Genomic DNA, 27,903 nt, shown 5'->3' on the forward strand with positions numbered 1-27,903 from the left:
TATAGACAAGCCGTTTAAGGAAATTTATTTGTCCCACTATATCAGAAATGGGGGAAATTATAAGTCTGTGCAAACCACACTTTCATGAAATGGATCCTCATACTGTATTCTTTTTAATACAGGCTAATTGCTGCAACATTATTCCTGCAATTTCAAAATCCAGCCAACACGGATACCTCTGCTACTCTGTTTTGGCTTTCAGAGCTGCTGCTTCTCTCAGGCGAGCTTTTTTTTCTAAGTTCAGCTTTGTTAAAGACTCGTTTCTTTTGACAGCCTAAAGTGAAACAAATTTGAACAAGTGATTATTTATGCAGGTTTGGGAAGAATGTCATTACCCTACACTGATGTCAGCTGATTAACTAGGGCAGCGCAGGCCCAGAATGCTCTGCCGTGGGCACACTGAGCCCAGAAGCCCCCTCCGTGTGCCTTCTGCTTCCTCTAAAACTTCACAGTCCTACAGTAGCCCATCCAGTCAAGCACGAGAGAAATGCCACACCCTCCACCTTCTCTTTCTGGCCTGTTTCTTTAAATCTACCTTCTTCCCTTATCTTTTCCTTTTTCCTCTCTTTAGTATTGAATACCTTTTTGTTTCCATTTCTTAGGATATTGTGGTGAGTTTAACAGTGCCTGCTATATAATGAGCCCTTAATAAGTGGGAGCAATTTTACTATCACCTCAATTAGGTCTAGGTTCAAACTCTGGCTCTGCCATTTAGGAGATGTGTGACCTTGGGCAAAGTAGCAGAGCTTTCTAAGCTATGTTTCCTCATCTATAAATGAGGTCCTAATAATAGTACCTATTTTGTCATGCTATTGTGAGGTTCAAATGAAAGAAAAGCCAAGTGCCTAGAAGACAGTGAGTATTCAATTAATGATAGCTATTAATAATGATATAGGTTAAAACAAATATTTCTGGCCTTAACTGCCTCTGTACTTGTTTAGGAGCTATTGTCCTTACACATATGGCCCAGTGTGGCTGGGCTTCAAATCCAGAACAGTGACTAGAATGCTTACCAGGGCTAAGGCAGTTGGAGCGTGGATAAATATGCCCATGTACTGGAAGTGCTTTACAGACATGCTGGTGTCGTCATTAAATACACCAGGGACATTTTTCTGGCTTCATATTATTTATGACATCTGTGATAACTAAACAATTTTTTTTACTTTATGCAAAACTAATTTAGTCCTTTACCTTGCCCAAATTAGGATTTGCTATTTATGCCCACGCATGACATCCCAGGTTTGTCCCTGCTGTGTCTCATTTTGTTTCTCATCATTTCTCATGTAGAAAGTAGCCCCCTCTTCTCAAGAGAATAAATATGAGGGTTGAACCCCTAATTTCCTTTAGATCCTTTGTAGAAAACAGAGACAGAGAGGCAGTCCATGCTCACCTTCTTGCCCTCAATAACCATCCAGATGCATCCTGCCACTGTCAGGGCAATCATCGCGTAGCTGACCTTCACCCGGATCTTGTTCTTTGCAGCATCAAGCATCTCAAACCTAGTAACACAATGAGATTATGAGAGAAAGTTAATTTTTCTCTTTCTGAAGTGGCCAGTAGGAAATAAAACTCTGTGTACCACAAATCAGAAGTGGAGTGGTACCACAAATAGAAAAAAAAAAAAAAGATGTGGGGCCTGGAAATCTTGTAGGATTTTGGGGAAGATGAGGCATTTTCACAACTCACTTTAAACTTACTAATAACATCCAGTAAGATAGCACAAACTTAAAAGTAAGAAAAACAGAAGAAAGCGTCAAGACAAAGTGGATCCAGGAACAAAGGGGGAAAAAAAGGCAAAGTGTATTAATCTATGCTTGCTATGGTGGTCCCCAATTTTGGCTTTCAAGTTTCACATCAGCAGCCAATGCTAAAAGTGGAAATAGGAGCTGTTTCTTCCTGGGGTTCTTCAGAAGATGTTATATGATCCAGTGATTGTCTAACAATATCCTGACAACAGATACTCCAATGAGCTTCATGAGTTTCGTGTATTTCAACACAAATCACAATTCAGAAAACAAATGTGGGAGAAAGTTAAACAATATGCTCTTTATACCCAAGTTTTCACTCTCTGCCTTGAACCAGGAATGGATTTAATAATCTAAGTCTAATACTTAGATTTAGAACCAGGAATAGATTCCAGAGACTATCTGAAACAGCAGAAAGATCCTTTAAGCAATGCTCCCTTAATGTTTACCTTTTAACTAATGTTTTGCTGAAACTGCATGACAGTGAACTTGAGACTGTGCTCTTTGGCAAGTACTGCTTTGAACCTGTCCACTGAATGCAGACCCAGGTGCCGTAACAGAAAATTGAGGACTGGATTATCATTCTTGTGTGAAAGCTAAGAGGCCTACCAAGGAAGAGTCTAAAGAGAAGGCCACTCCACCTTTGTGATTCTGTATGTAGGCAGTGAGTTGCGGTTCTGCTACGTGAGTCTAGTATATCCTCAGGGCAAGGCACGAAGAGTCCAGATGGACCCTTGACACAGCACTGGCCTACTCAGTAGGGGTGTAAATAGGAAGTGATTATCTCTAGATGATGGGATGAAAGTGCTAACTACCGTCTTTCCTTTCTTTTTTCCCCCAGATTTTTAACACACATTACTTTTGAAATCAGGAGGAAAAAAGTACTTTAAAAATGCTTGGGGGCACCTGGGTGGTTCAGTTGGTTAAGCAGCTGCCTTCGGCTCAGGTCATGGTCCCAGGGTCCTGGGATCGAGTCCCACATCGGGCTCCCTGCTCTGCGGGGAGCCTGCTTCTCCCTCTCCTTCTGCCTACTTGTGTTCTCTCTCTCTCTGTCAAATAAATAAATAAAATCTTTAAAAAATAATAATAATAAAAATGCTTGGAAGGAGGCACAGGGTCCAGGCATTGCAGGTGGTAGGAGAAGCCTGAAAGCATAGACATTGTGATATAAGAGCTGGGACCCAGTGAGGCAGCAGTGTAAACGGAGTTCTCCGGGCACTGAAGCTGGGCCTGCAGGGTGGTGAGAGGAACCAGGGACAATTGCTAAGAACAGTGAATTGCTCTATTAAGAGCATCTGAGAGCCCACCAACCATAAATTAACTACCCATGTTGACAATATTTTATGTGAACTGGCATGTCCAATTAAAGTGCTGTGATACTCCTGAAAAGTAATATATTTTACTTTTCATTAGAAGTATTCTACATTTTGGGGCCCCTGAGTACCTCATTCAGTTAAGCATCCAACTCTTGATTTTGGCTCAGGTCATGATCTCAGGGTCGTGGGATCGAGCCCTGCATTGGGCTCCTCACTGAACGTGGAGCCTGCTTGGGATTCTCTCTCTCCCTCTGCCCCTCCTCCACCCCGCTCTTGTGCCAGCGCTCTCTCTTAAAAAAAAAATTTTTTTTATATTAAAATTAAAAAAAATTATATATATATAATGTATTATTATGCATATAATGTATTATTATACATTAAAAGTATTTTACATTAAAAAAGTAAAATGCATTTAAATAAGGTCATGAGGTTGCCCTCCATGCTATAGGAAGCAATCAGAATGGACAAGTTAAGCAGTGCCTATTCAGGCCTACCAGCATATGGATGAACACTTGTCCAGGCTCAGAGCAGAACATTCTAGGGTGACTTGGTAGTAATTTGGGCTTGAGGGGGATCTTGGAACCACCCCCAAGGCAGACTGAGGAAGGTGTTCCATGGTAAAATCTATATAGCACCTATTAGGACCATGGGTATGCAGCAGCTTGTTTTCTCCTGGAATATTCAGGAAGAAAGACACACGCAAGAACTTATTATCAGGGGCGCCTAGGTGGCTCAGGCGGTTAAGCGTCTGCCTTCGGCTCAGGTCATGATCCCAGGGTCCTGGGATCGAGCCCCACATCATGCTCTCTGCTCAGCGGGAAGTCTGCTTCTCCCTCTCGCTCTGCGTCTTCCCGTGCTCGTGCTCTCTATCTCTCGGTCTCAAATGAATAAATAAAATCTCAAAAAAAAAAAAAAAAAAAAAGAACTTAATATCATTGTTATTTCCAGCTTGCTCTTGTTTTCCAGGAGAGTACACTGTCACTTTAGCTAAGAAGGACCAGGGCTTTCCTGCTGAAATAATTTTAGTGAAAATAATGTGCTATTTAATTTGACAGGCAGAAGCAGAATGGCTGTTAAAGCCCTTGTAAACAAAAAAGCAAATCATACTTCTCTTCCTGGGAAAAGATACCCTGAATGAACTCCGATCGTTTAAAATCATGCCTTGAAACCAGAAGCCAGAAGGTCCAGGAACAGTTTCTCACCAGAAGGGAATGTCTAGGAGCTTTGTCCCAAGTCCCTGTCTCTGAAAAGGATGACGCCCCACAGGGGAGATTGCACCTGCTTCTCAGCATCTCTCTTGGCCAAGATGCAAATCAATCAGGGTCTTTAACATCAGGCTGGAGCAGTGGTCTTCAATCAGGGTTTTTTTGTTTTTGTTTTTGTTTTTTGTTTTTTGTCCCCCCTGGGGACATTTGGCAATGTCTGGAGACCTATTACACTGAGTGTTACTGGCATCTGGGGGATGAAAATGCCAAGCAAGGGTGCTGCTGAACATCCTACCATGTACACAACAGCTCCCACCAACAAAGAATTATCTGGCCCAAAATGTTGATAGCACTGGGGTTGAGAAACCCTGGGTTAGAGGAATCTATACTTATCCACAGACTCTGAAAAAGTCCCAAGACCTGAGCTAGGGCTGGGTTTAAGGAAGTTGGTGACAGGGACAGGAAGCATGCTTTTTGGGATCCCAGAAAGAGAATATGTTGCTCTTAAATACTTTTATGCCTATCGTTGAATACTTTAGTAGGTTTTGTAGAATATAACTATTATTTATTGTCAATGGTACCTAACTGATATACCCAGATTAAAAATAAGCTAAGAACAGTGAATATCACTGCTTGGTCACATTTCTGTAGCTCGGAGAGGAAATCAATCAGTTGACTTCAGAGTACCTGACAGGTCTCCACTAGGCACAACATAACATATCAATGATAAGATACAAGATTTTCCAGCACTGTTTTTACTGCAAGTACTTGCCAAAGAGGAAACATTTTGAGAAGTGAAAACTATTCTAAAATTTGGTTGAAAGTTTTTAAACAGTCAGACTCAGAGGAACTGTTTTGCCTTTGAAATCAGTGAGAAAGAAAAAGCTGCTTATAACCCCTATGTTTAGCACTCACGAGACAGTCTCTGGGATTTCATCTTCCTTTTTGAAGCGACCTGACCATACCAGGATCTTCCTCTCCCAGTGTGTAGGTTTGTGTAATGGCACTCTGTGGCTGTAAGTGTCTATGAGAAAAACAAGACAAGATTCCTTATTTGAGCTTATAACTCTCAAATTTAGCAATTAAAAAAATGCTATTTATGCTCTTTAGCTATTCATGAAACAGAAACATTGAGAAACCTCAAGCTAATTAGAGCTTTATTTGAATGGAATTTCTTAGGATGCCTCATTTCTCAAACGAGGTTCCAAAATTCTGTGGGGACTGAGGTAAAATAAAAGTATTATTTCCTAGCCATTGAAAGTTGAAAGAACACCATGTTAAACAAAGATATAAAGGTTAAGAAGAACTAAGAAGGGAACAATGAGAAGCTTATTTGACTTCAGTAGAAAAAGAAAAAGGTTATTAGGTAAAATAAGATTACAAAAGACCCTGAATGCCAGGCTAAGCTTTTTAAACCTGATTTGGGAATCACTGTACACTTTGAAGCAAGGAAGAAGTTAATGTTTTAGAAGATTAATCTGCATAATAGATGGAAGAGAGAAAGGAAGAAGTTAATGTTTTAGAAGATTAATCTGCATAATAGATGGAAGAGAGGAAGGATAGGACAGAGTGGGCAACAAGTTCAAATGGGAGGTTGTAATGCAAGAAAGGTGGTATGGTCTGAACTGGAGTTGTAACGGTGAGAACAGAGACAAAAAAGTCCATCTGAAGATGACTGAAAGGATTTGGAGGCTGATTAAATTAAGACAGGAAGGAATCAAAGAAGAACCTCAAACTTGAATGAGTAAGACAACAGCAGTACTGTTAACCAAGATAAGGAGACTGTGAAAAGAACCAGTTAGGAAAAGAAAAGGCATGAATGCCATTTTACATAATATCGAGTCTAAATTTATGCCATCTGAATAGGTTTCATTAATGAAGTCAAAGTTGAGATAATCATTGGTGCAAAGGGAGAGCCAGTGAAGGTGATAAAGACCCAAGAGAGGAGACAGGAGAAAGGTGCAGCAGAGGAAAATGGAGTGGCCAAAGAGGCAGATGAATAAGAAAGGCACACAACAGCAGACTGGAAGAGAAAGTCTTTCAAAAAAAGAAGTCACTAAAGGAGCAGAAAAAGTTAGGGAATCACAGAATGTTAGGGTTAGAAAGGACCCTGGAGATAATCTCATCCAACTTCCATGTACTGCCTACATCTCTTGCAGACAGACCATCTCCTTCACTGCTGCCTACACGACATACTCATTCCCACCTCCACACCTTTGCTTGTGCTGTTCTTTTCACTTATTCAGAATGCAACAGCAAAAGGAACTGGAAAGTCACTAGGAAAAAAATCCATAAAAAACTGATGGTGAGAGAAGAGGTTTAGAAGTACAGAAATAGCATTGCTGTAGTTTTATCGTTTAACCCTTCCAGCACTTGGCATAGCTCTATAGTTGTTATTTTTTTGTTGTTTTCATTTTAAGTACATTAAAGACAATTTGGAAAGTATAGATGTAAAAAAAGAAGATAAAAACTATCCCTAATGCTCCTGTCATAGCATAATCACTGTATTTCTATTTTGGTAGTGTTTCCTAAGTCTTATCCCCGTAAGTATGGGGATTTATATGTGTATTTATATAAATTTATATATTTATATGTGTATCATGCTATGCTTACACACAATATAAACTTCTGTATCCTGCTTTGTTCACTGACATTATGACAAACATTTTCCATGCCAATACATGGTATTTACAAGCACCATTTCCAACAGCTGCATAATCCCATCAAGTAGATCTAACATACATGATTAATCATTCCCAGATTATCTGACATTTAGATTAGTTCTCATTTTCCTATTACATATAAAATATGGGAACATCTTTACACTCAGAGCTTTTTTCTATAATAGAGATTATTCCTGAGGCTAGATCCCCAGAAATGAAATACCAGGTTGAAGGGTATAAACATTTTTAAGTTCTTGATAAATATTCTTTGAGGATAGTTCTTTTCTATTTACCAAGACCTGCCTGACTCTAGTATACTCCCATGAAGAAGTAAGAAGCAAATAGCTCATGGGACCCTACAGTTTATATATTATACTCCTTGTTTCCACAGTGGACAGTGACAAGAATAAGACTAACGATGGCTGAAATTAATGCCCAAGCCAGAGGCTAGCCCTAGTTATACTGTACCTAAAATATCATTTCCCAATTTGGTTCATCTTTGGGGTTCCTTAAAAGACCAATTCTAGATCACTATTTCATTTGATGCCTCTATTCTCCAACAAAAAGCTCCAATCTAATCCTGGAAACAAGAGATAAAAAGGACAGATGAGGAAAATGAAGAAAGCATTGCTTCATATGAGCCAATATAAGTACAATTTGGGAGGCATGAACTATAAGAAAGGGTAGGACATAGGAACCCCTGGAACAACCTGTCTTTTAGGTTCTTTTGATTCCAAGTTGTTTCACTCTTTGGGAACTGCTTAGTCTATAACTGGAAAAATGAATAAAAACTTACAGGGTGGAGCTTTTGGACTTTCTTGTGGTTTGGCACAATATCCATTTATTCTCTTCAAGTCGGAGTTTCTGCTAAGTCTTAGAGATGAGGAAGCACCTCTTTCATATAACCTAAAATAACTTCCTAGAAAAGACAGAAAAATGTTTCAGAGAAAGAAAATCTAATGTTGTCTCAAAATAAAAAATGCCTACAGAGTATATATTTCATTTATAAAAATTAACTCATTTAAAAAGTGAATATATTACTCTATGTAAGACACACGTATTTAAAATATGATATTTGGTCCTATTTTAAAATATACATGTTTATATTATAAGTTAGAAATTTATACTCTAGGGGCGCCTGGGTGGCTCAGTCGTTAAGCGTCTGCTTTTGGCTCAGGTCATGATCCTGGAGTCCCGGGATCGGGTCCCACACTGGGCTCCCTGCTCGGCGGCGAGTCTGTTTCTCCCTCTCCTACTCCCCCTGCTTGTGTTCCCTCTCTCACGGTCTCTCTCTCTGTCAAATAAATAAATAAAATATTAAAAAGAAAAAAATTTATACTATAAACATTTTATCAGCTGTAAGTTTTATTTATTTATTTTTTTATTATTTTTTTTCTTTTTAAAGATTTTATTTATTTATTTGACAGAGAGAGACACAGCGAGAGAGGGAACACAAGCAGGGGGAGTGGGAGAGGGAGAAGCAGGCTCCCCGCGGAGCAGGGAGCCCGATGCGGGACCCGATCCCAGGACCCCGGGACCATGACCTGAGCCGAAGGCAGTCGCCTAACCAACTGAGCCACCCAGGCGCCCCAGCTGTAAGTTTTATAAAAGTACTTCTCACATGTATCTTGTCATAACAATGGTTCTGGTGGAAATATTACATATTATAGCACTGGGCAGTTTAGGTAAAGATTAGAACCTCCCACAAGTGATAAACCAGGATGCCAAGTTGTCAATACTACTCTGGTAAATTCTGGGTAGGCTGCAATGGCAGCAAGGGGCTCAAGAAAGCCTTCTTCCACCCAAGCCATAATTCTCCAACTGGAAATCAAATTTAGATGTAATCATGAATTGTGTAAAATTTTTAAATTATATATTTAAAAATGTATAAAACTATATTATATATAATTTTTAAAATCTAAATTCTAAGTACACATAGGGATCAGTATTATAAATCTCCATTGTACTCACCACCCAGTGTCAACAACTAAGCCAATAAATATGGTTTCATCTGAACACCTCCCAACTCCCTACTGAATTATTTTTTTTATTTTTAAAGATTTAATTTATTTATTTTTGAGAGAGACAGAGAAAGTGAGAGAGTCGGGAAAGGGGCAGAGGGAGAGGAAGAGAGAATCTTCAAGTAGACTCTGTGCTGAGCGCACAGCCCAACATAGGACTCAATCTCACAACCCTGAGATCATGACCTGAGCCAAAATCAAGAGCTGGATGCTCAACTGACTGAACCACCCAGGTGACCTCCTACTGAATTATTTTAAAGCAAATCCCAAACATCCTATTTAGTTCATCTATAAATACTTCAGTATGCATCTCAAAACAGCAACTTCTCAAAATCATTATCCAGAATACCATTAGCTTAATTAAAAAATATTATATCCTTGATATTAGCATATTGTGATCAAATAAATTTCCCCAATGGGCTTATAATTTCTTTAATCGTTGGTTTATTCTAAATAGGGGCACACTGAATATGGTTGATGTGTCCTGTAGAGATCTCCCCCTCCTTTCTTGTTATTTGTTGAAGAAGCTAGGTCATAAGTTCTACAGAATTTCCCTCATTTGGGATTTTGGGGAGGGTATCCCCTTGGTGTTGTTTAACATATTCTTCTAAATTCTTTTTCTTATAAACAGATTTTTGAGGCTTCATCAGATTTAGGTTAGAATTTTTAGCAAGCACATGCCCAGGTGGTGCTGCATACTTCCTACTGTATCCTACTATACCGATCCTACTGTATCAGTCTGACTCATACCTTATAAAGACCTCCCTCAACCTTTCATTTGATGTTTTTAGCAGACATTGATGATGTTACCTAGATCTATTATTTCAATATGGGTTGTAAAATGGTCTTATTCTACATTAACTATTTGATTATCCTAAGGTAAAAGCCCACAAGAAATGTGGAGTAAATGCTTGGTTCTTTCCCTTTGCCAGTTTTCAAATTAATGGATTGCTTTCCTTGCAGCCTCCACAGGTGATCTTTTGTTTCAAAATAACACGGGGCGGAGGCACCTGGGTGGCTCAGTTGGTTGAGGGTCCAACTCTTGGTTATGGCTCAGGTCATGATCTCATGGGTTGTGGGATTGAGCCCCATGTCCAACTCCACGCTCAGCAGAAGGTCTGCTTAAAGATTCTCTCCTTTTGCCCCTCCCCACTCTTATACATGCACACTCTTTCTCTCAGATAAGTGGATAAATCTTTTTAAAAAATGAATAGAAATAACATAAAGAACTCTTGCATTTTAACACATGTACCCCAGCCCATTTCAGTCATTTTTCTTTTTGATACTCAGTCTCATTTTTAGTCATTAGGGACCCTTCTATGTTGGCTCCTGAGTACTTTCAACATGTGCTCAGTGATCATTGATAGCTTCCTTACTTTCTGACATGATATTACAGATTCATTTTGAATGCTTTCTGCCCCTGGTTTGGAATCAGACATTCCTTTAGTATGCTCTGGTTCCTTTAAAGAAGTATTTTTAGAGATGCCTTAGGAAGACTCATTGTTACTGAGTTTGTCATTGTTTCCATGCCTTCTCAGTGAACAAAATTAGGAAATGCATTCATTCTTTTTTTTTTTTTTAAAGATTTTATTTATTTATTTGGGAGAGAGAGAGCACAAGCAGTGGGAGGAGCAGACGGAGAGGGAGAAGCAGGCTCCCAGCTGAGCAGAGAGCCTGATGTGGGGCTTGATCCCAGGACCCCGGGATCATGACCTGAGCCGAAGGCAGACGCTTAACCGACTGAGCCGCCCAGGCGCCCCGGAAATGCATTCATTCTTAAAACAAATGTATGCTTAAGAACTTAGTTTCAGGGGGCGCCTAGGGGGGCGCAGTCGGTTAAGCGTCCAACTCTTGGTTTTGGCTCAGGGTCGTGAGACTGAGCCCTGCTTGCATTGGGCTCTTCACTCAGCTTGGAGTCTGCTTGAGATTCTCTCTTCCTCTCTCTCTGCCCCTCCTGCTCATGCTCTCTAAAATAAAAATAAATGTTTAAAAAAAAACTTAGTTTCAGTTAGCCACTTTCACCTTCAGCCTTAGCATGAAATTTCTAAATCAGTCATAATTAATCAGAAGTCAAAGGAGAGACAGCCAGAAATAGTTTTGATGAGGGTGAGAGGAAAGAGGGGGTGATTCTGAGTATGGGAGTCATGGTACAAGAGAGAGACCAAGGCTGGTATAGGATTCAGAATCAGAAGCGCCCTACAGTCCTAGAACATGGAAAAAGGGGAGCGCTATGAAGTACAATGGAACAGAAAAGAAAGCTGGAAAGGCACCAGTGATAAATCTGATTAGTGTCCTGGCACTGCCTAATGCTCTGTGTAACCAAAAAAGGAATGCCCAAGACTTGCCTTTAATGCAAGAAGAATGTGCTCTCACAGCTATGTGGATAAAAGCTCACAGGAAAGTTCAAGTAGTTTTTAAAATCTATTTGTTAGTAGACAAATAGTCTGTACCTTTGCAGTTCCAAACTTCAACTTGGATATCTTTGTAGCTTCAGAGTTGGAGCAATAAGGGGAGGCAAAAGAGGGAATAGGAGTAAAATATGGTTAGAGGTAGACTTCCCAAAGCTGGTGAGAAACATGATTTCTTCACTTTTTTTCTCTTGCTGTTAAAAAAATTTAAATGTAACAATTTAAAAGATACTACTATAGACTTTATATTTTATTTTTTTAAGATTTTATTTATTTATTTGACAGAGAGACAGAGAGAGACCTCGAGAGAGGGAACACAAGCAGGGGGAGTAGGGGAGGGAGAAGCAGGCTTCCCGCTGAGCAGGGAGCCGGATGCGGGGCTCCATCCCAGGACCCTGGGATCATGACCTGAGCCGAAGGCAGACGCTTAACCATCTGAGCCACCCAGGCGCCCCCTTCTATAGACTTTATATGGGCATATGTTTATATTTGTGTAAAGATTTTTAAAATAACACTTACTGGGGGCGCCTGGGTGGCTCAGTCGTTAAGCGTCTGCCTTCGGCTCAGGTCATGATCCCAGGGTTGTGGGATCGAGTCCCGCATTGGGCCCCCTGCTCAGCAGGAAGCCTGCTTCTCCCTCTCCCACTCCCCCTGCTTGTGTTCCCTCTCTCGCTGTGTCTCTCTCTGTCAAATAAATAAATAAAATCTTTAAAATAACACTTACTGACATATACATAACTCCATATCATAAACGTTATTTTTTTTTAAAGGATTTATTTATTTTGGGGGGGAAGGACAGAGGGAGAGGCAAAGAGAGAATCTAAAGTGGACTCCCCGTGACCCTAAGATCATGACCCAAGCCAAAAACAAGAGTTGGACGCTTAACCGACTCAGCCACCCAGGTGCCCCAAATTCATCCTTTTAAAGTGTATAATTCAGTGGTTTTTAGCTTATTCACAAAGTTGTGTACTGACCACTACCATCTAATTCCAAAAGATTTTCACCATCCCAGAAATATATTTCAAATTTTGATGAGGTCCAACTTAATCCATTTTTTTTTTTCTTTTGTTGCTTGAGCTTTTGGTGTCATACACAAGGTCACAAAAACTTCTATGTTATCTTCTAAGAATGTTGTTTTAGTTTTAACATTTAGGCCTGGTCGATTTTGAGCTAATATTGGTATATTATGTGTGGAAAGGATCCACCTCCATTTTTCTGCAGGTGGAAATCCAGTTTTCCTAGCACCATTGGTTGAAAAAACAATTCTTCCCCCTGTTGAATTGTTTTGGCACAATATAGAAAATCAATTGACCATAAATGTGAGGGTTTATTTCTGGACTCTCAATTCTATTCCATTAATCTATAGTCCCTTGTATTCTATCTATGTTGTATTAGCTTAGTGGTTACCTAACCATTGGACAGGGACGTCCTTCGATGCTTTCCACCAGCAAGTTTGCCAGCCTTTGCCAAAGGGCTTCATGTGCCTGTTGCAGCGTGCTCTGGGGTGCGTCGGGAGAAGCTGTTCCCAATGAATTAGCTGAGTCAGGTGAAAACCAGGCAAGCCCAGTGAGTGGGAGTTTCCAGGGAAGTGCCAGACAAGCTAATTGTAACAATTCTTGGGGGCTGGGGATTTTAGGGAGCTCCAAATCCATTCTCTTCAGTGCCTGCTAGAACTGCAGGTTTTCCTTGAGGCTATTCATTTTCAAGGCTACTGTGAAGCTGACAGGAGATAGAAAACTGTTAAAGCTATTATAAAGCTTGCTGTTCTTACCATGTTTAAGTCATTTTTCTTGGATAAATGCTACTCAGATTGTCACAAGCCTCTGGTTATTTACTAGTTCTGAAAAAATTGATTTTAAGAATTTTTCACAGTGTTTTCATTGCTTTTATTTTTTTTAAGATTTTACTTATTTGAGAGAGTGTGTGTGAGCAGGGGAGGAGCAGAGGGAGAGGGAGAATCAGACTCCACACTAGGCACTGAGCCGATGCAGGGCTCCATCCCACAACCCTGAGATCATGACCTGAGCTGAAATCAAGAGTCGGATGCTTAACCCACTGAGCCACCTAGGTGCCCCTCACTGCTTTTATACAGGAGTGGATTTTCAGAGATCCTCTTACATACCAGAAATTGGAACCTGTTTATATAAAGATTATGGTTATTTGCCCTCTAAATTCTTTCATAAGGGGCCACATTTATTTCATTTTCTGTCCGTAATCCCAGAAGGCCTTGCCCAGGTCTGGGTAACCACCCCACCACTGCCACCTAGTGGTAGTAAGTGTGCACCAGGAGGAAAGTAGATCAATCACCGTGTAATCCATCTCCGCTCCTTTTCTCATTTTAAATGCGGATAATGTAGTATTTACTGCACCAGGACTGATTTGAAGGTTAAGTGGAAAAACAAATGTGAGAGCATTTGGTAAGACGCTTGAAACACAGCAGGCCCTCTAAATTTTAAGTTTGTTTTTTGAAGCGCTACTTAAACTAGTAATTTTCAAAACATTTCCATAGCACTTTTCAATTTTACCCCTAAAGTGGTCAGAATTTCTCACCAAGGCAACTTTATGCAGTTACCAGGGCATGAAGATATTCTATAAAACTTTACAATAGTTTTTCATAGCTCTAGGGATTAAAACAAAATGCTGTAATGCTGTGATTCTCAAACATCAGTGTGTGTCAGAACCACCTGAGTGGCTTGTTAACACAAAGTACTGCGGACTCCTACCTCTACTTTCAGAATCAACAGTGCTGGGGTGGAGGCTGGGAATCTGCATTCCTAACAAGTTCCTAGGTGAAGCTGCTACTAATGATTTGAAACTACACTTTTAGAACCACTGTGTTTGGGTTTTTTTTTTTAATCGTGGTAAAATATACATAACAAAATTTGCCATTTTTAAGTGTACAGTTCTGTGGCATTAAGTATATACACACTGTTGTATCACCATCACCACCATCCATCTCTAGGACTTTTTCATCTTCCCCAGGGAACCCCTTATTTACTGTGACCTACAAGGCCCCATCTCACACCAGCCTGCCCCATTCCCTTCTTGCAGGCACTGAGACAGAAAGGAGCAAGGTTAACTGGCAGTGAGCTACAAGGTCCATAGGAAGCAAAAAGAATCTGTAATTATTTTCTTAGGTATTGCCTTTCCCCATCCCTCTTAATTAGAACGGAGGCAATTCAGGAGAAGAAAAAACAGGGTGCCTCTCAGTTCAGTTTGGGTAATAATGATAAGGCAAAAATGCTATCACGTACCCCTAATTATTACCAGTCACATAAATGCATGTTTGGAGATATTCACTCAACAAATAATAACTGAGTACCTACTGTGTGTCAGGCATTGTTCTAGACAATATATAAAACAGATAAAAATCTATGCTAATAAAACTTACATTCCACTGGAAACAGTATATATACATATGTGTGAGCATGCGCACACACACACTCACACACAGTAAATGAACACTGAAAACAAAGAGAAAAAATGAACACTGGGAACATGACATGAAGTGAAGTGTTTGTGTGCTAGGAATGGGGTGTGTGTAGGAGATTTTAGGTGGACTAGTAGGGTGAGTTCTCTTTGAAAATGCCACTTTCGAAGGAAGTGAGGGAGCTAGCTACGCAGATATCTGTTGGCAGGATATTCCAAACAGAAACAACTGTTACATGCAAAGGCCCTACAGTGGTTCTAGGAACCACAAAGAGGAGGCCAGTGTGGCTGGAACAGAGTAAGGGGAGTAAGATCTGAAGTCAAAGAAGTGTCTGGGGTGGAGGTGAAATTAGGGACTTGAAGGCATGAGAGGTTTACCTAGATCAGAAAATATCTCCCAACATTTTTCTTACTACAACCTCATACTGGATGCCAATCATTTTTACCTCCCTAAAGTATAAATGTTAATTAAAATATGCAAATATGATCATATTGTTTTTATATTAGATTAGATTGTTTTACATTAGAAATAACAAATGTAAAAAATTTTAAAAAACTGAAATCACTAAAGAAAATTGTTAAATACTTGTGATTTCAGTTATTTTGCAGTTACAAAAAAAAAAGCATATAAAAGTTTTAGTATCATTAAGACTTCCTCTTCTGTCTCAAAGAGATAACATATATTGCCCTCCAGACATCCAAGCCAGAAATTTTCCATCCTCTGGTGAATCACAATTAAAAACAAACAAACCAAAAGAAAAACAGCCCTTTAACCCTTTGGCTGCACTTGCAGCTTGCCCCTGGCTGACCAGTTCTGGATCCCCCAGGCCCTAGCAGGAAGTCAAGATGAATCCTCACTGCTTGCCTCTACAGATGTGACTGATAAATGGCTGGTTAACCTAGAGCAGAGGTTCTCAAACTTTAGTGTGCATCAGAATCACCCAGAGGACTTTTTTTTTTTTTTTTACCATTTTGAATATAAATTTTTATTTTATGACGTTATGTTAATCACCATTCATTACATCATTATATCATTAGTTTTTGATGTAGTGTCCCATGATTCATTGTTTGCGTATAACACCCAGTGCTCCATTCAATACGTGCCCTCTTTAATACCCATCACCAGGCTAACCCATCCCCCCACCCCTCTAGAACCCCCAGTTTGTTTCTCAGAGTCCATAGTCTCTCATGGTTCGTCTCCCCCTCCGATTTCCCCCCCTTCATTTTTCCCTTCCTACTATCTTTTTTTTTTTAAATAGATTACTGGAACCCAGTTCCAGAGTTTTTGATTCAGTGAGTATGGGTGGAGCCTGAGAATTCTCCTTTCTAACAATTTCCCAGGTGATGCTATTACTGTTGTTCTGGGGGCTCACAATTTGAAAACCAGTACCTTAGAGGTTTTACTAGAAGCTGGAGGCTGTAGTAGGTCAGATGGGATGAGGCTGGTTCAAGTACTGGCTTTTGCCTTGTTGTCCCTTCCTTTCCATAAAAAGCCTTTCCAACCTCATGATGGACAGTGCAGAGAGGAGGAGATGCCTTTTTTTCTCAGAATCTTTCAAGACACTCCTGGAGAGAATCATCAATGATGTGAGCTGAGACATGATAAATGAAGGTTCAATGAATGCTGTGGGAGAAAGAGGTTTTTAGATGAACTAATTTAGTTCATCAGTTGAACTAAAGATCAGTTGCCAAGTGTGTTGTAAGTATGTTGCTAACTATAAAGGCGCTAATGATTTGCTTAAAAATAAAATCATGGCATTTGTCAAAACCCATAAAACTGTCCATCACAAAGACCTTTAATATATGCAAATTTTAAAATATCAAGCAGGATGTTGGGAGAATCCAGAATGGAATGCAGACTGTGACAAATGTATCAAACTGTATTAGAAATGTATAACATGACCTAACCTCACAACCTTCAAGGTGGGGAAAAAGCTGACCTAAGTAACTTTGGAAAACATCATTTTGACTGGAAACTGTAAGACTAAAGACAGAAAGAATTATACATAAACACTGTACTCTAGTTCGCAAATTTGTTTCTTATAGAAGCATGGGTTAACAATCCTGAAACTACAAGTAGGCTAGGACTGAACAAATAAGTAAATAAGTGATAGATAATGAGAGCCCAGAGAAAGAAGTTCCAAAAGCAAGGATAGAAGGCTAGAATGAATGTGGTGCTGGATCAGTCAGAGAATTCAGTATAAACTCCTTTAGCTTTACATAGCTGTTTATTAATGTATATAAATAAACATTTATTTGTTATGTTATTTGTACGTATGTACGTATATGGGGAGATGATAGACATAAGATATAGACATAATCCTAAGTATGTGTGTACACATGGGTTAGTATACATACATGTATTTCCTAGCTCTACCCAGCGGAAGGACCTGGAATCAGTGACACTTCAGCAGGAACAAGCACACTCAGTGCCTAGATCTTGATTTCCAAATACCATTATCTAATAAAAGGAACTAGGGCTCCTTGGAGAAAAATGGCTGATTCTAGGCTGAAGCAGAGAGAATACAAGATGGGTCTAGAATACCCTGTAGGGCCAGAAAGGAAGTATTCAAAAAACACAAGGATGTTTTCGGATAGGGGCATGCAAAGGGACATAGGAGCTGATCTGATACAGCCTAATCTGGAATAATTTGAGCAACAAAATAACACAGTAATAGATTATAACTTAAGGTTATAATCCATATTGATATAAACGATAACTGAATATATAAATGAGGGAGAAGGGACAAATCTCCCCGTTTGGGAAAAATCCCAAATACATGCAGATACTCTTCCCTCCTGGATTCCTTTCCCCTTGTGGGAAAGTGTGAGTTGGACTTAGCGACTTGTTTCCAAAGAACAGAGTATGGGAAGAGAAAAACAGTAACTTTACAAGGAAGAAACAAACTGACCAAGGTTAAAATCACCAGTCATACATCATGTGGATATCGTGTACCGAAAGAAGGACACTTGACCTCTGTGCTAGTTATTCTGTCCTCAAACCCATAACTCTAGTCTCATCATGAGAAAGCATCAAACAAACCCAAACTGAGAGACATTCTACAAAATATCTGACTCGTATTCAAAACTATCAAGATTTTGAAAATCAAAGGATGTGAAACTGTCACAGATCAGAAGAGCTAAAGAGACATGACAACTAAATGGGATGTGGCATCCTGGAACAGAAAATGGGACATCAGTAGAATAACTGGTGAGACCCAAATAAAGTCTGTCCTTTAGCTGACAGTAATATACCAATGTTAATTTTTTAGTTCTGACAAATATACTATAGTTATAAAAGATGTTAACATTAGGGGCAAACGGGTGAGAGGTACACAGAACTCTTGTACTATCTTTGCAATTTTTCTGTAAATTAAAATTATTCCAAAATAAAAATATTTTTTAAAATGAGTACTTGGATATTAACTATATCTTGCTTTTACTTTATACATGTTTTATAAATATTTTATAATTACTTGATATTTATTCTTTTTAAAATTAGCAATAATTTGATGTTATCTCTATAAAAATGTCATTCTCTCAGTTGCACTCCAATATGCTTTTGGAACGAGATAGAAAAAGAAAGGAATGGGGTATAGTAGGAAATGTGCCCAATTCAGGGTAGACAAAAATGAAGGTCATCTGACTAATGGGCATTGGTGGAAATGAGATGAGAAAATTATACATGTTGGTATGTATCTTGTCACACCTTGCTATTCTCAAATGTGGTTGACATCGCCTGGGAGCATGTTAGAAATGCAGATTCCTGGCTCCCACCTCAGACCTACAGAATCTGAGTCTGCATTTTTATTTTTTTTTTGAGAATCAGATCAATTGTAAGTCTCAGGAGGACAAAGCTAAAGGTACATAGGAGCTGATCTGATTATTTATCCTGACAATTGCAAAGCTCATACACCCTTTAATAAGATATCCAAATGATTCATATGAACATTAAATTTCGAGAAGCAAATAGATACTCACATTCATTCAACAGTTGATGAGTACTTACTATGTGCCAGACACATGGAAACCAATACCACATATTCTGAAGTCTAGAACAGTACTATTTACTCAGCCTCAGCTGGGAGCTTCATAGAAATACAAATTCTCGACCCCACCCCAAACCTGGAGTGTGGCCTAGAAAAATGTTTTAATAAGCCCTCTAAGTGATGCTTATGCGTACTAAAGTTTAAGGAGTGTTCTAGAGAAGTGAATTTCAAATTTTGCATATAAGAATCACCAAAGTAGCTTTAAAAAATGCACAAGGCCATCCAATTAAATCCCAGTGTCTGGGAGCAGGACTCTGGCATAAATATTTTTTAAAATTCTCTAAGTGATTCTAATGTGCTGCCATGTTTGAGAATCAACATGATCAGCTAGAGTCCCTGTTGGAGCACAGGTTACCTGGATGACCAGGGCACCTCCAGAGCTTAATACTGGTCTCTGGCAGAGTTCAAAATCCCTCTTTTCAGCAACTAATTTACTGAAAAGAAGCTCTGCTTTATTTCTAACTTCTGCATATCAATAACATATAACTCATTACATCTAAAGTTTGGAATCTCTGTAGAGTTGTATGCGCAACTTTCAGATTTTACGAGAGTATGCAGACTCATACACTACTCAGTACTTAAAGACATGCACTGTGAATTGTTCTACAGTTGCCTGACCTCCTCTTCCCCTTTGGAAAAGGCTGTATTTCACATCCCTCCTCCATCCTCCACAGCAGCTGACTAACCCTCACGGGTAAAAGACCACTGTCTGATTAGCTCACAATGAATGACCAGAGCCCACCAGGCTGATCCTACTGCACTGCTATAAGACTGTTTGCCCAACCACCTTCTCTTTTCCTACTGTTAAAGAAGGCTGGGAGCCACCATGACCCTGGCTGGGAGAAGCAGCTTGTTTCTGGGGAACAATGTTCCCTTTCCATGTCGTATGGAAAGATTTTTTAATCTAAATACTTAGCCAGTTCTTACGTTAGCCCACAAATGCCTATTTAATCCTCCTAGAATTCAAATAGGATATTGCTAGTCCTAAAAGGTTTGCTGGATAGGAAAGGGCAAGTCTGAGGAAGGAACATTCAAAGTTTGTTTTGAGAATCAAATCAATTTTAAGTCTCAAGAGGACAAAACTAAATGTATGCTTATCCTGACAACTGCAAAGCCCATACACATACACCCTTTAATCGATACTATATTTTATATCATTATGATGAAATTGTATGTCAAATGTTTGTAGCTGCTCAGTAGACCTAGAAGGAAGAATGACTAAGTTAGGGTAATTATCTCGCTTAGAGAAGTGAGAGATTTTATTCCTACTCAGAACTCATTTAAATTAGAGAAACCACACTATAAGCAAAGCTGGGCTACTCTAAAGGCCGGCCACTAGAAAACAAACGAATGAACCTGAGATATTAATTTACTCTGAGTTTTTCCAATGATCAGCTTTGATTTCTCCTATCTGCAATTATTCTGAAAAGGATGGAATATTTTGGCTTCACACTGTGATTTGCCCAGCTCTTGTTTGCAACAGAGATTTCCAAATCTGCCTGCCAGGCTCCCAAGGCTCAGAAACCTAACTGCCTTCTTAATGAGGTCCATGCTGATGTTCTAGGGCTTGGAATAAGTTAAGACACTGGCCTAACTCACTCTGGCTCTGGGTACTGTGCCTATCCATGCTTCCCCCACAGTGAAAGTCCTTTTGTCTGCCTAACTCCCAAAAGGATTTGGCAAACAGGCAGAGCAGTTTTAAGTAGGAAAAAAACAGTAACAAGGGTGATTTCATAAAGTAAATCTGAGTGCAGAATGCAGGACGGGCCAGGGCGAGGGACGAGTAGGGGTAAAGGGAGCAGGAGTTGCAAGACATAAATATGGAAACCTCCTTTTAGGTGGTGTCACAACGCTGTGGTTCAAGTGGGTTCCTTAAAGGAAATACAACAGCTATAGGTCCTAATGGAGAGGATCTAACAGATGTGAAAAATACTAGGGGAAGAAAAATGGCAAGAATGACATTATGAACTTTTGTGGGCTGGCTAGAACCCTAATCACCATTTGTAACATTGCTTCTATGGGAAAAAATTTTAGAGTTCAAAAAAATAGATTTATAAATAGACCTTTGGTACCTGGCCAGTTTTTTAAGTGGGGAGGAAACTCTGGAAAAAGTCTTGCAATTCTATGTATCTGGTGGCCACACTTCAGTGAGATGGGCCATTTCTTGGAGATTTTTCTCCCCCCTCCCATCAACACTCCAGCCCATTCCCAATAGTGGTTATTTGAAACTCTCTTGGCCTTCGCTGTTGACCTAAATCTGCTTTTTGACAGAAACTGATTCCCTACTTCTCCATCTGTTTTCTCATCCTTCCCTGCAGCCTTGTAAGAACACTAGGCCTTCCTGCACTCTAAACTAGTGAACTGTTCCGTGATCCCTCTTACTGAGGGATGTTGTACCAAACTTAGCTCACCACCTCTAGATCCTTCCCTCAGCCCCTTTCCTGCCAAATGTCTCCCTGCTCTTAAAAAAATAAACTTTAAATTATACAAGTAACACTTGCTCATTACAGAAAATTCAGAAGCTTAGAAAAAAGTGTGAAGAAAAATAAAAACACCTATAATCACATCATCCAGGGATAGATAACAACTTGGTGTATCTTTCCCAGACTTTTTCCTATGCTTATATATAACATACACATTTTTCATAATTGAGTAATACTACATCTTGCTTATGTCCAAATACTTTTCCAAGATATTAATTAAAAAATACTTTTGATGGCTATACAACATCTAACATATGGATATAACCTGAATTCGATCATTCCCTTAACTGGATGTTTCCAAATTTCACTATTACAAATGAACAGTTTTCTACATAAATCTTTGATGGCATTTCTGATTATTTTCTTATATAGAATCCTGGTAGTGCAGGGTTAAAAAATATGAACCTTTTTAAGAATAGAACAATTGTTTTCTAGAAAGGCAGAACCGATTTACACTTCTACCTGTAGATGATGAGAGTTCTTGTCTCATTATACCACAGTGACACTGAGGGTACATTATCTTTGACAAAACAATCACTTGTTCTCAACAGTTCCTATAAAATACTAATCTCCTTCCTTTCGAAGTTCAAATGACTGAATAAGTGGCATGTATCTAACTTGCTCTCTTGGCCTCACTACCCACACATTTTTCTATAATGTTCCTTCCCCCACTCATTTTACTAAAATTGCTCTAACATTAGTGATCTCTTGCTAGTCCCATGACTATGTTTTTTAGACTCTCATCATTAGCTCATTTGATTCTACTCTTCCGATCTTTGAAGCCATTTGACTCTACTGATCTCAGCCTTTGGCAAGGCCTCTGTCTCTCCTAACGTTATACTGCCACATTCTCTCCCTTCATGTCTGACCTCTATGATCTACATCTTTTTTTTTTTTAAAGATTTTTATTTATTTATTGAGAGAGAGAGAGAATGATAGAGAGAGAGCATGAGACGGGGGAGGGTCAGAGGGAGAAGCAGACTCCCCGCCGAGCAGGGAGCCCGATGCGGGACTCAATCCCGGGACTCCAGGATCATGACCTGAGCCGAAGGCAGTCGCTTAACCAACTGAGCCACCCAGGCGCCCAGCAGTATCCCTTCTTACCTTTCTTATTTCAGACAACAGGGCAACACTCCTTCAGCCCTCCACCTCAAAAACTTCAGTCTTCCTTTAATCACCCTAGGTCTCACGGAGCCACACTGATTTCTTCAAAAACACTTCCTAGATATATTCTTTTTTTGGCATTGCCATCATCACCTCACACATGGATTTCTGTAATATCTTCACAGGTCGTAGCTATTCGTGTTGTAGGTAGCAACCATGTTAATTTTCCAAAAATGCTTCTTTAATGACTTCTGCTGGAAGGCTTCCTTTTTGCCCAAATTCAAGTGGTCCAAAACCCTCAAAAGGCCACACCGTATCTATTACTTCCTGACTGAAATCCAAGGTAATCTTCCTCCTTCCACATCCTCTCCAGACCCATTACTGCCCCTACTTTTGCTCCTGTCTCTCTCCCAGACCTTCTGTTGCAACGAAGCCTTCAGTAATTTTAACCTACACTTTGATTCCTTTGTTAAAGCCAGTGGTATGTTGGGTCTTGGGAGGAGATCAGTGAGGAAAAGCCCTGATTTGTAGTGTTTTTCAATAACCCTCAGCATGGCAGATTTTAAGCTACCAATGTAACGTGACTAATTGGGAAAAGATGTGCACAAAGCCAATAGGAACTGGCTCCATAGCACCACGGCAGCACTTAAAGTCTGTTCTGCAATCCAGAACTTAATATATACTGTCTTGCAAAGCTCTCCAGATGTATTATATAGGTATATTCGTTCACTGCAACAAACTCCAGCCCTAGGGAAAGTGGGAGTCCACACACTTTAGAGCTTTCATCCTGTACAGGGCACACAGTGTGTGCTCAATAAAGACCTGCTGACAAGCCCTGGAGGGAGTGATAAGCAAAGCCAAGGAGCAGGAAAAATGGGCATGTACTCATTTAGGGTTGGTTAGCAAAAACAAACAGAAATGACAATGAAGGAGCAGAACGTAGGGGAAAGAAAATCAGAATGGGAGCCAGGAGATATTGGTTATGTCCCAGTTTTGTACGTAGGACTCTTCTGAGGTCAAGTCAATTTCCCTCTGAGGCCTTAAGTTTCCTCATCTATAAAATTAGGGGGCTAGACTACATGACTTCTACCTTATCTCTTGATTCTAATGCTGTGGAATGTCAGTTAAACTGACAAGGATGCTGTCCATGGTCCACAAGCTATAGATCCTCTCTTCCCAAAACATAAAAATATGAATATAATTTCAGAGGTTCACAGGACCACTCATCTGTGAAGGGGTCCAAGAACCACAAGTTAACAACTTTGACCTATATCTCCAGCTACATCTGCAAAATGATAAATTTAAAAACCTACATTCTGTTTGCTAAGAAAGTACAGCAAAGATATCCAACAGAAATAATTCAAAAAAGGTCCATCGTTTAAAGGATTAAGCTTTGGCTATTTGAAATTTCACTCACCTAGAGTATCTTATTCCAAATAATATTCTGGATAAATGAAGCATGCCTAGATTAGGTTTCTATTTGATCTGCGATTCCTTTGGTTAAGGTTGCCTGATAAATCAGTCTTCTTACTTGGAAATCCATTTGCACATAAATATGTGCTTCCATTTCACAAGTATATCTGCATTTCATGACTCTTCCATTTCACATCAAACTCAATTAACCATGACAAACACAGTACACACATATTCCTGAATAAGCATCTTGAATGAAACAAAGGGCACAAGTTCCTGAACTAGCAGGCACTCACTCATTTCCTGGCTCTAACATTTTATGGCTAAATGATCTTAAACAAGTCATTTAACCATCTGACCTATGTTTATTCACTTGTACATTGGAGAATGGATGATAAGACTTACCTACGAAGGGTACTATAAGAAATCAATCAAGTAAAATAACATATGTCAAAGTATTAAGCTTTAAAATAGACACAAGTGGGTGAAAGGGCAAATTGCTTACAGTTGCTCACAAAACATCAAACATTCAAAGAAGGTCTTTGGAAAGAGTTCATCATGTAACATTCTTAGTGGATCTATCTGGAATAAAATAAATTGTTCTTAAAATGCTCAAGGAATTTTGATTGAGTGGTCAATAGTGAGGTTCTTAAATATCAAAAGTCTGCAAAGAGGCTTTGGAATCTTTATAATGCATAAATATGTTTTCAAGGCAGGAAGATAAACTACTTAAAACCCTAGGGTCTTAGTTCCTATGTAGTCAAAGTCCCTTTCAGTCAGTCCATTTTAGCTTTTTCCAGAGCAATGATTCTTTCACTTACCTTGTAACAGCTAACAGGTCAAAGGATGTACACAAAAGACTTTAGGTAAATTAGTCCAACAAAGCTGAACAAATCAATGAAATCAATCTTTTTTAGTGGAGGGAATGTTTATTTTAAAGGAAGTATATAATATTCTTCTGTTTGAGACATGTTTTCCAGTCCATTCTCCATTGGAACACAAAATAAGAATATAAAAGATAACTTTTTCTTACATTACTTCATTTACATTTGCAATGCACATTTACATTATTTCAACAGGCAAGTTTGGGGCGATTCTTCCTTTAAAATTTGAAATAAACAACTCTTTAATAATTTGCTACAAAGGAATAAAAGATCAGTCATTACACCTTATCAAAGCTCATAAAGGTGATCAAAAGTGATTTGCCCTGGTGCCTAGAAAAAAGCCAAGCGGCAAACATTTTGATTTCTCAGCCCCTACTAAGCTCTGTTGGTTCCCCAAGAAGACGAAGACAAATTAAGTTTTGACTCCAAATACCCATTACACAAATGTCTACTAGAAAAATAAACTGCAGATTCTACGTAACACTTTCCTCCAAAAAATTCAAAGCACTTAACCGTAGAATTGTTTAAAAGAAATGTATCCCCCATTTTAGGAAAACAATAACTATTATTCTGTAAGCCCTTAAATCCCTTTCCTAATCAGACACTAAGTGGGTAGGAAACCCTAGACTAAAGGTTTTCTCTGAGAGCCGGGATAAACTCTTGAGATGTTGGGGGCTGGGGAGACTCAAGACTCAAGGAGAGCTACGGACCGGAGAGGTTAGGGTGAAAAGCTGAATCAATCAGACAACGGGGAAGTTCTAGGGATGGCAGGTGCATTAAGAACTGAATTCAGAGGCCACTGGGGATGGGGGTGGGTTGATAAGGATCGGGGAGCAAGGAAGGGCTCGTTAAGTTGGTGGGAGCTGGGTGGATGGAGGGCCAGGCGCGATGGTCACTCTGGGCCAACCCCCACCACCTGCTTAGCAGTTGCTCGCTCAGCCTTTGCTCTTTCCCATTATCGGGGTATGACTACGAGCCACTTAACAGTGCGCGATGAAACCGAGCAACTACCAGATTTGGGGAAGCTGCAGGATTCCTCAATCTCCAGCAGCCAAGCTGGCTTCCCAACCTCCCCGAGCCCGGCCCGCGTCTCACCCGCCGCCTGGCGCAGGCCGCGCAGGCTCCCCATGGCTGCCTACTCCGCTGACCCGACAGCGCCTCCCGGGCGGTGACAGCGCGGGAGCACTCAATGTTACCAAACGCCCGCAATAGGAAAGAGGCGGACGGCGCAGGCAGGCAGGACTAGGGCTACTTGAGGGCGGACCGAGCGGGTCGTGCGTGTTGCGCGGGGCGTGTGGGCGGGGCCTGCATAACGCGCGGAGCGTGTGGGACGTGCGTGACGTGCAGACTGTACGGGCGGTGAGCCCGGTTCAGCCCCGCACAATGCCTGGACGCGTCTTTAACAATGTGTTTGTGGGAGCTGGGTGTCACGGGCCTTTGCAGTCATTCCCTGCGTCTAAGAAAGTACCCTTTAAAATAGAAATGTGCTCACTGTAGGACTTTTGTGAACTGTAGAACCTGAAATCACACTGCCTAGATAAACCAGTATTTCAGTACTGTTTTTCCAGCATTTCCAATGAATATATATATATATATATATATATATATATATATATATATATCCCTCTACCAAAAACCAAGAACACACAACTGGGCTCCTAGTAACTGATCGACCCCACGTCTTACTGCCTTTGAGAGTATTTCTCAGCCTACCTGAGAAATTCACACGTATGCTTCCTATTTCTTTGATTTGCCTATTTTTATAAAACCAAACATTTTATTTCCACACCTGAACACCTTATTCAACCCTTACCCCACACTGTCAGTAGTCTTCTTTTAAAAACGTTTCTTAGTAGTCCCAAATTCTTAACGAACAAAGGCCCCTCTGCTCAAGGGACGGGAGGTAAATAATGAAGTGGGAGGGTTAAGAAAAACCTCACTTGTACTCTAGATTTCCTACTCGAACGACAGGGTTGCTGCGACCAACAAACCGTTTCCCTTTGTGTAAAAGGAAAACAGAAAATGAGATTGGAGTAAAACGATCCCTTCAAATTCTAATATTCTCCGATCATCTAGGCCGGCCGTTCCAGGAAGCCGTGTTAAAGCGGTAGAAGCGAAAAGAAGGATAGCAGGTTTACAGGTTTGGGTGTATTTGAGGACCAGGGAAAAGACAAACCTTAGTTTAGTTTAGGTTCCTAGCTGATTGCCTTCGGAATAAATTTTGTTAGGCGGCGACGCGGACACCTTTGCTCCGTGGTGATTGGCTCGCGGCTGGGGCCTCGCGTTTGTCCAATATGGCGGCGCCCAGTGGCAGTGTGAACTGTGAGGAGTTCGCCGAGTTCCAGGTGATGGGGTTTTCCTCATGTGGCAGGAGTGTCCCTCCTTTTGTCCCCGTACCGTGTTCCCTGCTGTGGCCTGGGAGGGAGTGCGGACCAGTTGTGGAAGAAGCGGGCAGTTCAAGGCTCCTTTTTCCAGCCATTGGAGGTCATGGGGGCGCGGGCTTGGCCGTAGAGAGCGAGGCAGCTCCGTGGGGATCATGGTTTTCTCTGCGGTGCCCAGACCTTGAGTAACCGCCCGGGGAAACTCCGGGTGGTTCCGAGGTGGTAAAACCGAGCTTGGGCCGGATGGTAGGGATTGTAACAACCTTTTAAGCCACCCCCTGAACGCAATTCTTAGCTTCTGCGGTCCCCCTCCTACTTTAAGTTGAGCATTCGTAGAAGAGAGGAAAGTGAAGGAGAACTTATTTGCTTGATAAAACAAAACAATACAAAACTTAGTAAAAGTTTTACTATTTTGGTGGGGCAGAACGTTTGGAGCCTTGGAGGGGCGATTGATTTTAGTACCTGCTGTGGTGCTTCTGCCTACCTAACAATTAGAGGAAATGCAACATTTAAGAAAAAGGCCGTATCTTTTATATATTCAAATTCTAGAGGTCTAGGGCTAATACCAAGCTATAAATTAAAGAACAGGGGTCTGGATTCTAACTAAGTTGCTATGAGAGTTATCTGTTCCAATGTAGGCATAAACGTGCTGTCTAAAGACTTGAATTTAAAAAATCATGACCTTATAAATGTATGTTTAATCAAAGATAATGAAAAATAATTTCAAGTGTCACTGACCTATCTGTAGGAAGTTTTGTGCTATGAGCCATTTTGTAGGGAGTGGTATTCTTTTTTTTTTTTT

The 27,903-nt window shown here is 40.2% G+C and overlaps 2 protein-coding genes across 7 annotated transcripts in view; one reads left to right on the top strand and one right to left on the bottom strand.

Moving 5' to 3' along the window:
- FAM162A (family with sequence similarity 162 member A) lies at positions 1-25,982 on the bottom strand. 2 transcript variants are annotated; one of them, XM_006743212.3, is made up of 5 exons: positions 25,816-25,982; positions 7,726-7,848; positions 5,182-5,290; positions 1,391-1,499; positions 1-274 (listed from the first exon to the last, which is right to left on the bottom strand). In XM_006743212.3, the coding sequence occupies exons 1-5, from the start codon at positions 25,847-25,849 to the stop codon at positions 182-184; spliced, it is 468 nt and encodes a 155-aa protein (XP_006743275.1). In that variant the 5' UTR covers positions 25,850-25,982; the 3' UTR covers positions 1-181. The 2 variants fall into 2 exon arrangements, with proteins under 2 accessions (XP_006743275.1, XP_030894928.1); XM_031039068.2 differs by lacking the exon at positions 25,816-25,982 and adding an exon at positions 12,766-13,038.
- A 934-nt stretch (positions 25,983-26,916) lies between these two features.
- MIX23 (mitochondrial matrix import factor 23) overlaps positions 26,917-27,903 on the top strand; it is a 31,476-nt gene continuing 30,489 nt past the window's right edge. For 4 of the 5 annotated variants that reach the window (XR_014149099.1, XR_014149098.1, XM_081832844.1 and 1 more), the window contains exon 1: positions 26,917-27,065. Coding sequence is in view for 2 of the 5 variants with exons in the window: in XM_006743213.2 (XP_006743276.1) it covers positions 27,015-27,065 (51 nt within the window). In the remaining 3 variants the exon portion in view is untranslated. The remainder of the gene's footprint in view (positions 27,066-27,903) is intronic. The other variant, XM_081832853.1, reaches the window with a different exon arrangement.

The sequence above is a fragment of the Leptonychotes weddellii genome, chromosome 1 (assembly GCF_054177405.1).
Source record: "Leptonychotes weddellii isolate Sample4059 chromosome 1, ASM5417740v2, whole genome shotgun sequence".
Lineage (NCBI taxonomy): Eukaryota > Metazoa > Chordata > Mammalia > Carnivora > Phocidae > Leptonychotes > Leptonychotes weddellii.

What these genes read in the sequence shown, in the direction of transcription:
- FAM162A (XM_031039068.2), bottom strand. Translation starts at nt 12,838, where the DNA reads ATGAAGCCCTTTGGCAAAGGCTGGCAAACTTGCTGGTGGAAAGCATCG. An exon ending in CGTCCCTGTCCAATGGTTAG is followed by an intron (nt 7,849 to 12,765) that starts GTAACCACTAAG and finishes TGTCTTTTCTAG; the next exon opens with GAAGTTATTTTAGGTTATAT. An exon ending in GAAATCCCAGAGACTGTCTC is followed by an intron (nt 1,500 to 5,181) that starts GTGAGTGCTAAA and finishes TTGTGTTACTAG; the next exon opens with GTTTGAGATGCTTGATGCTG.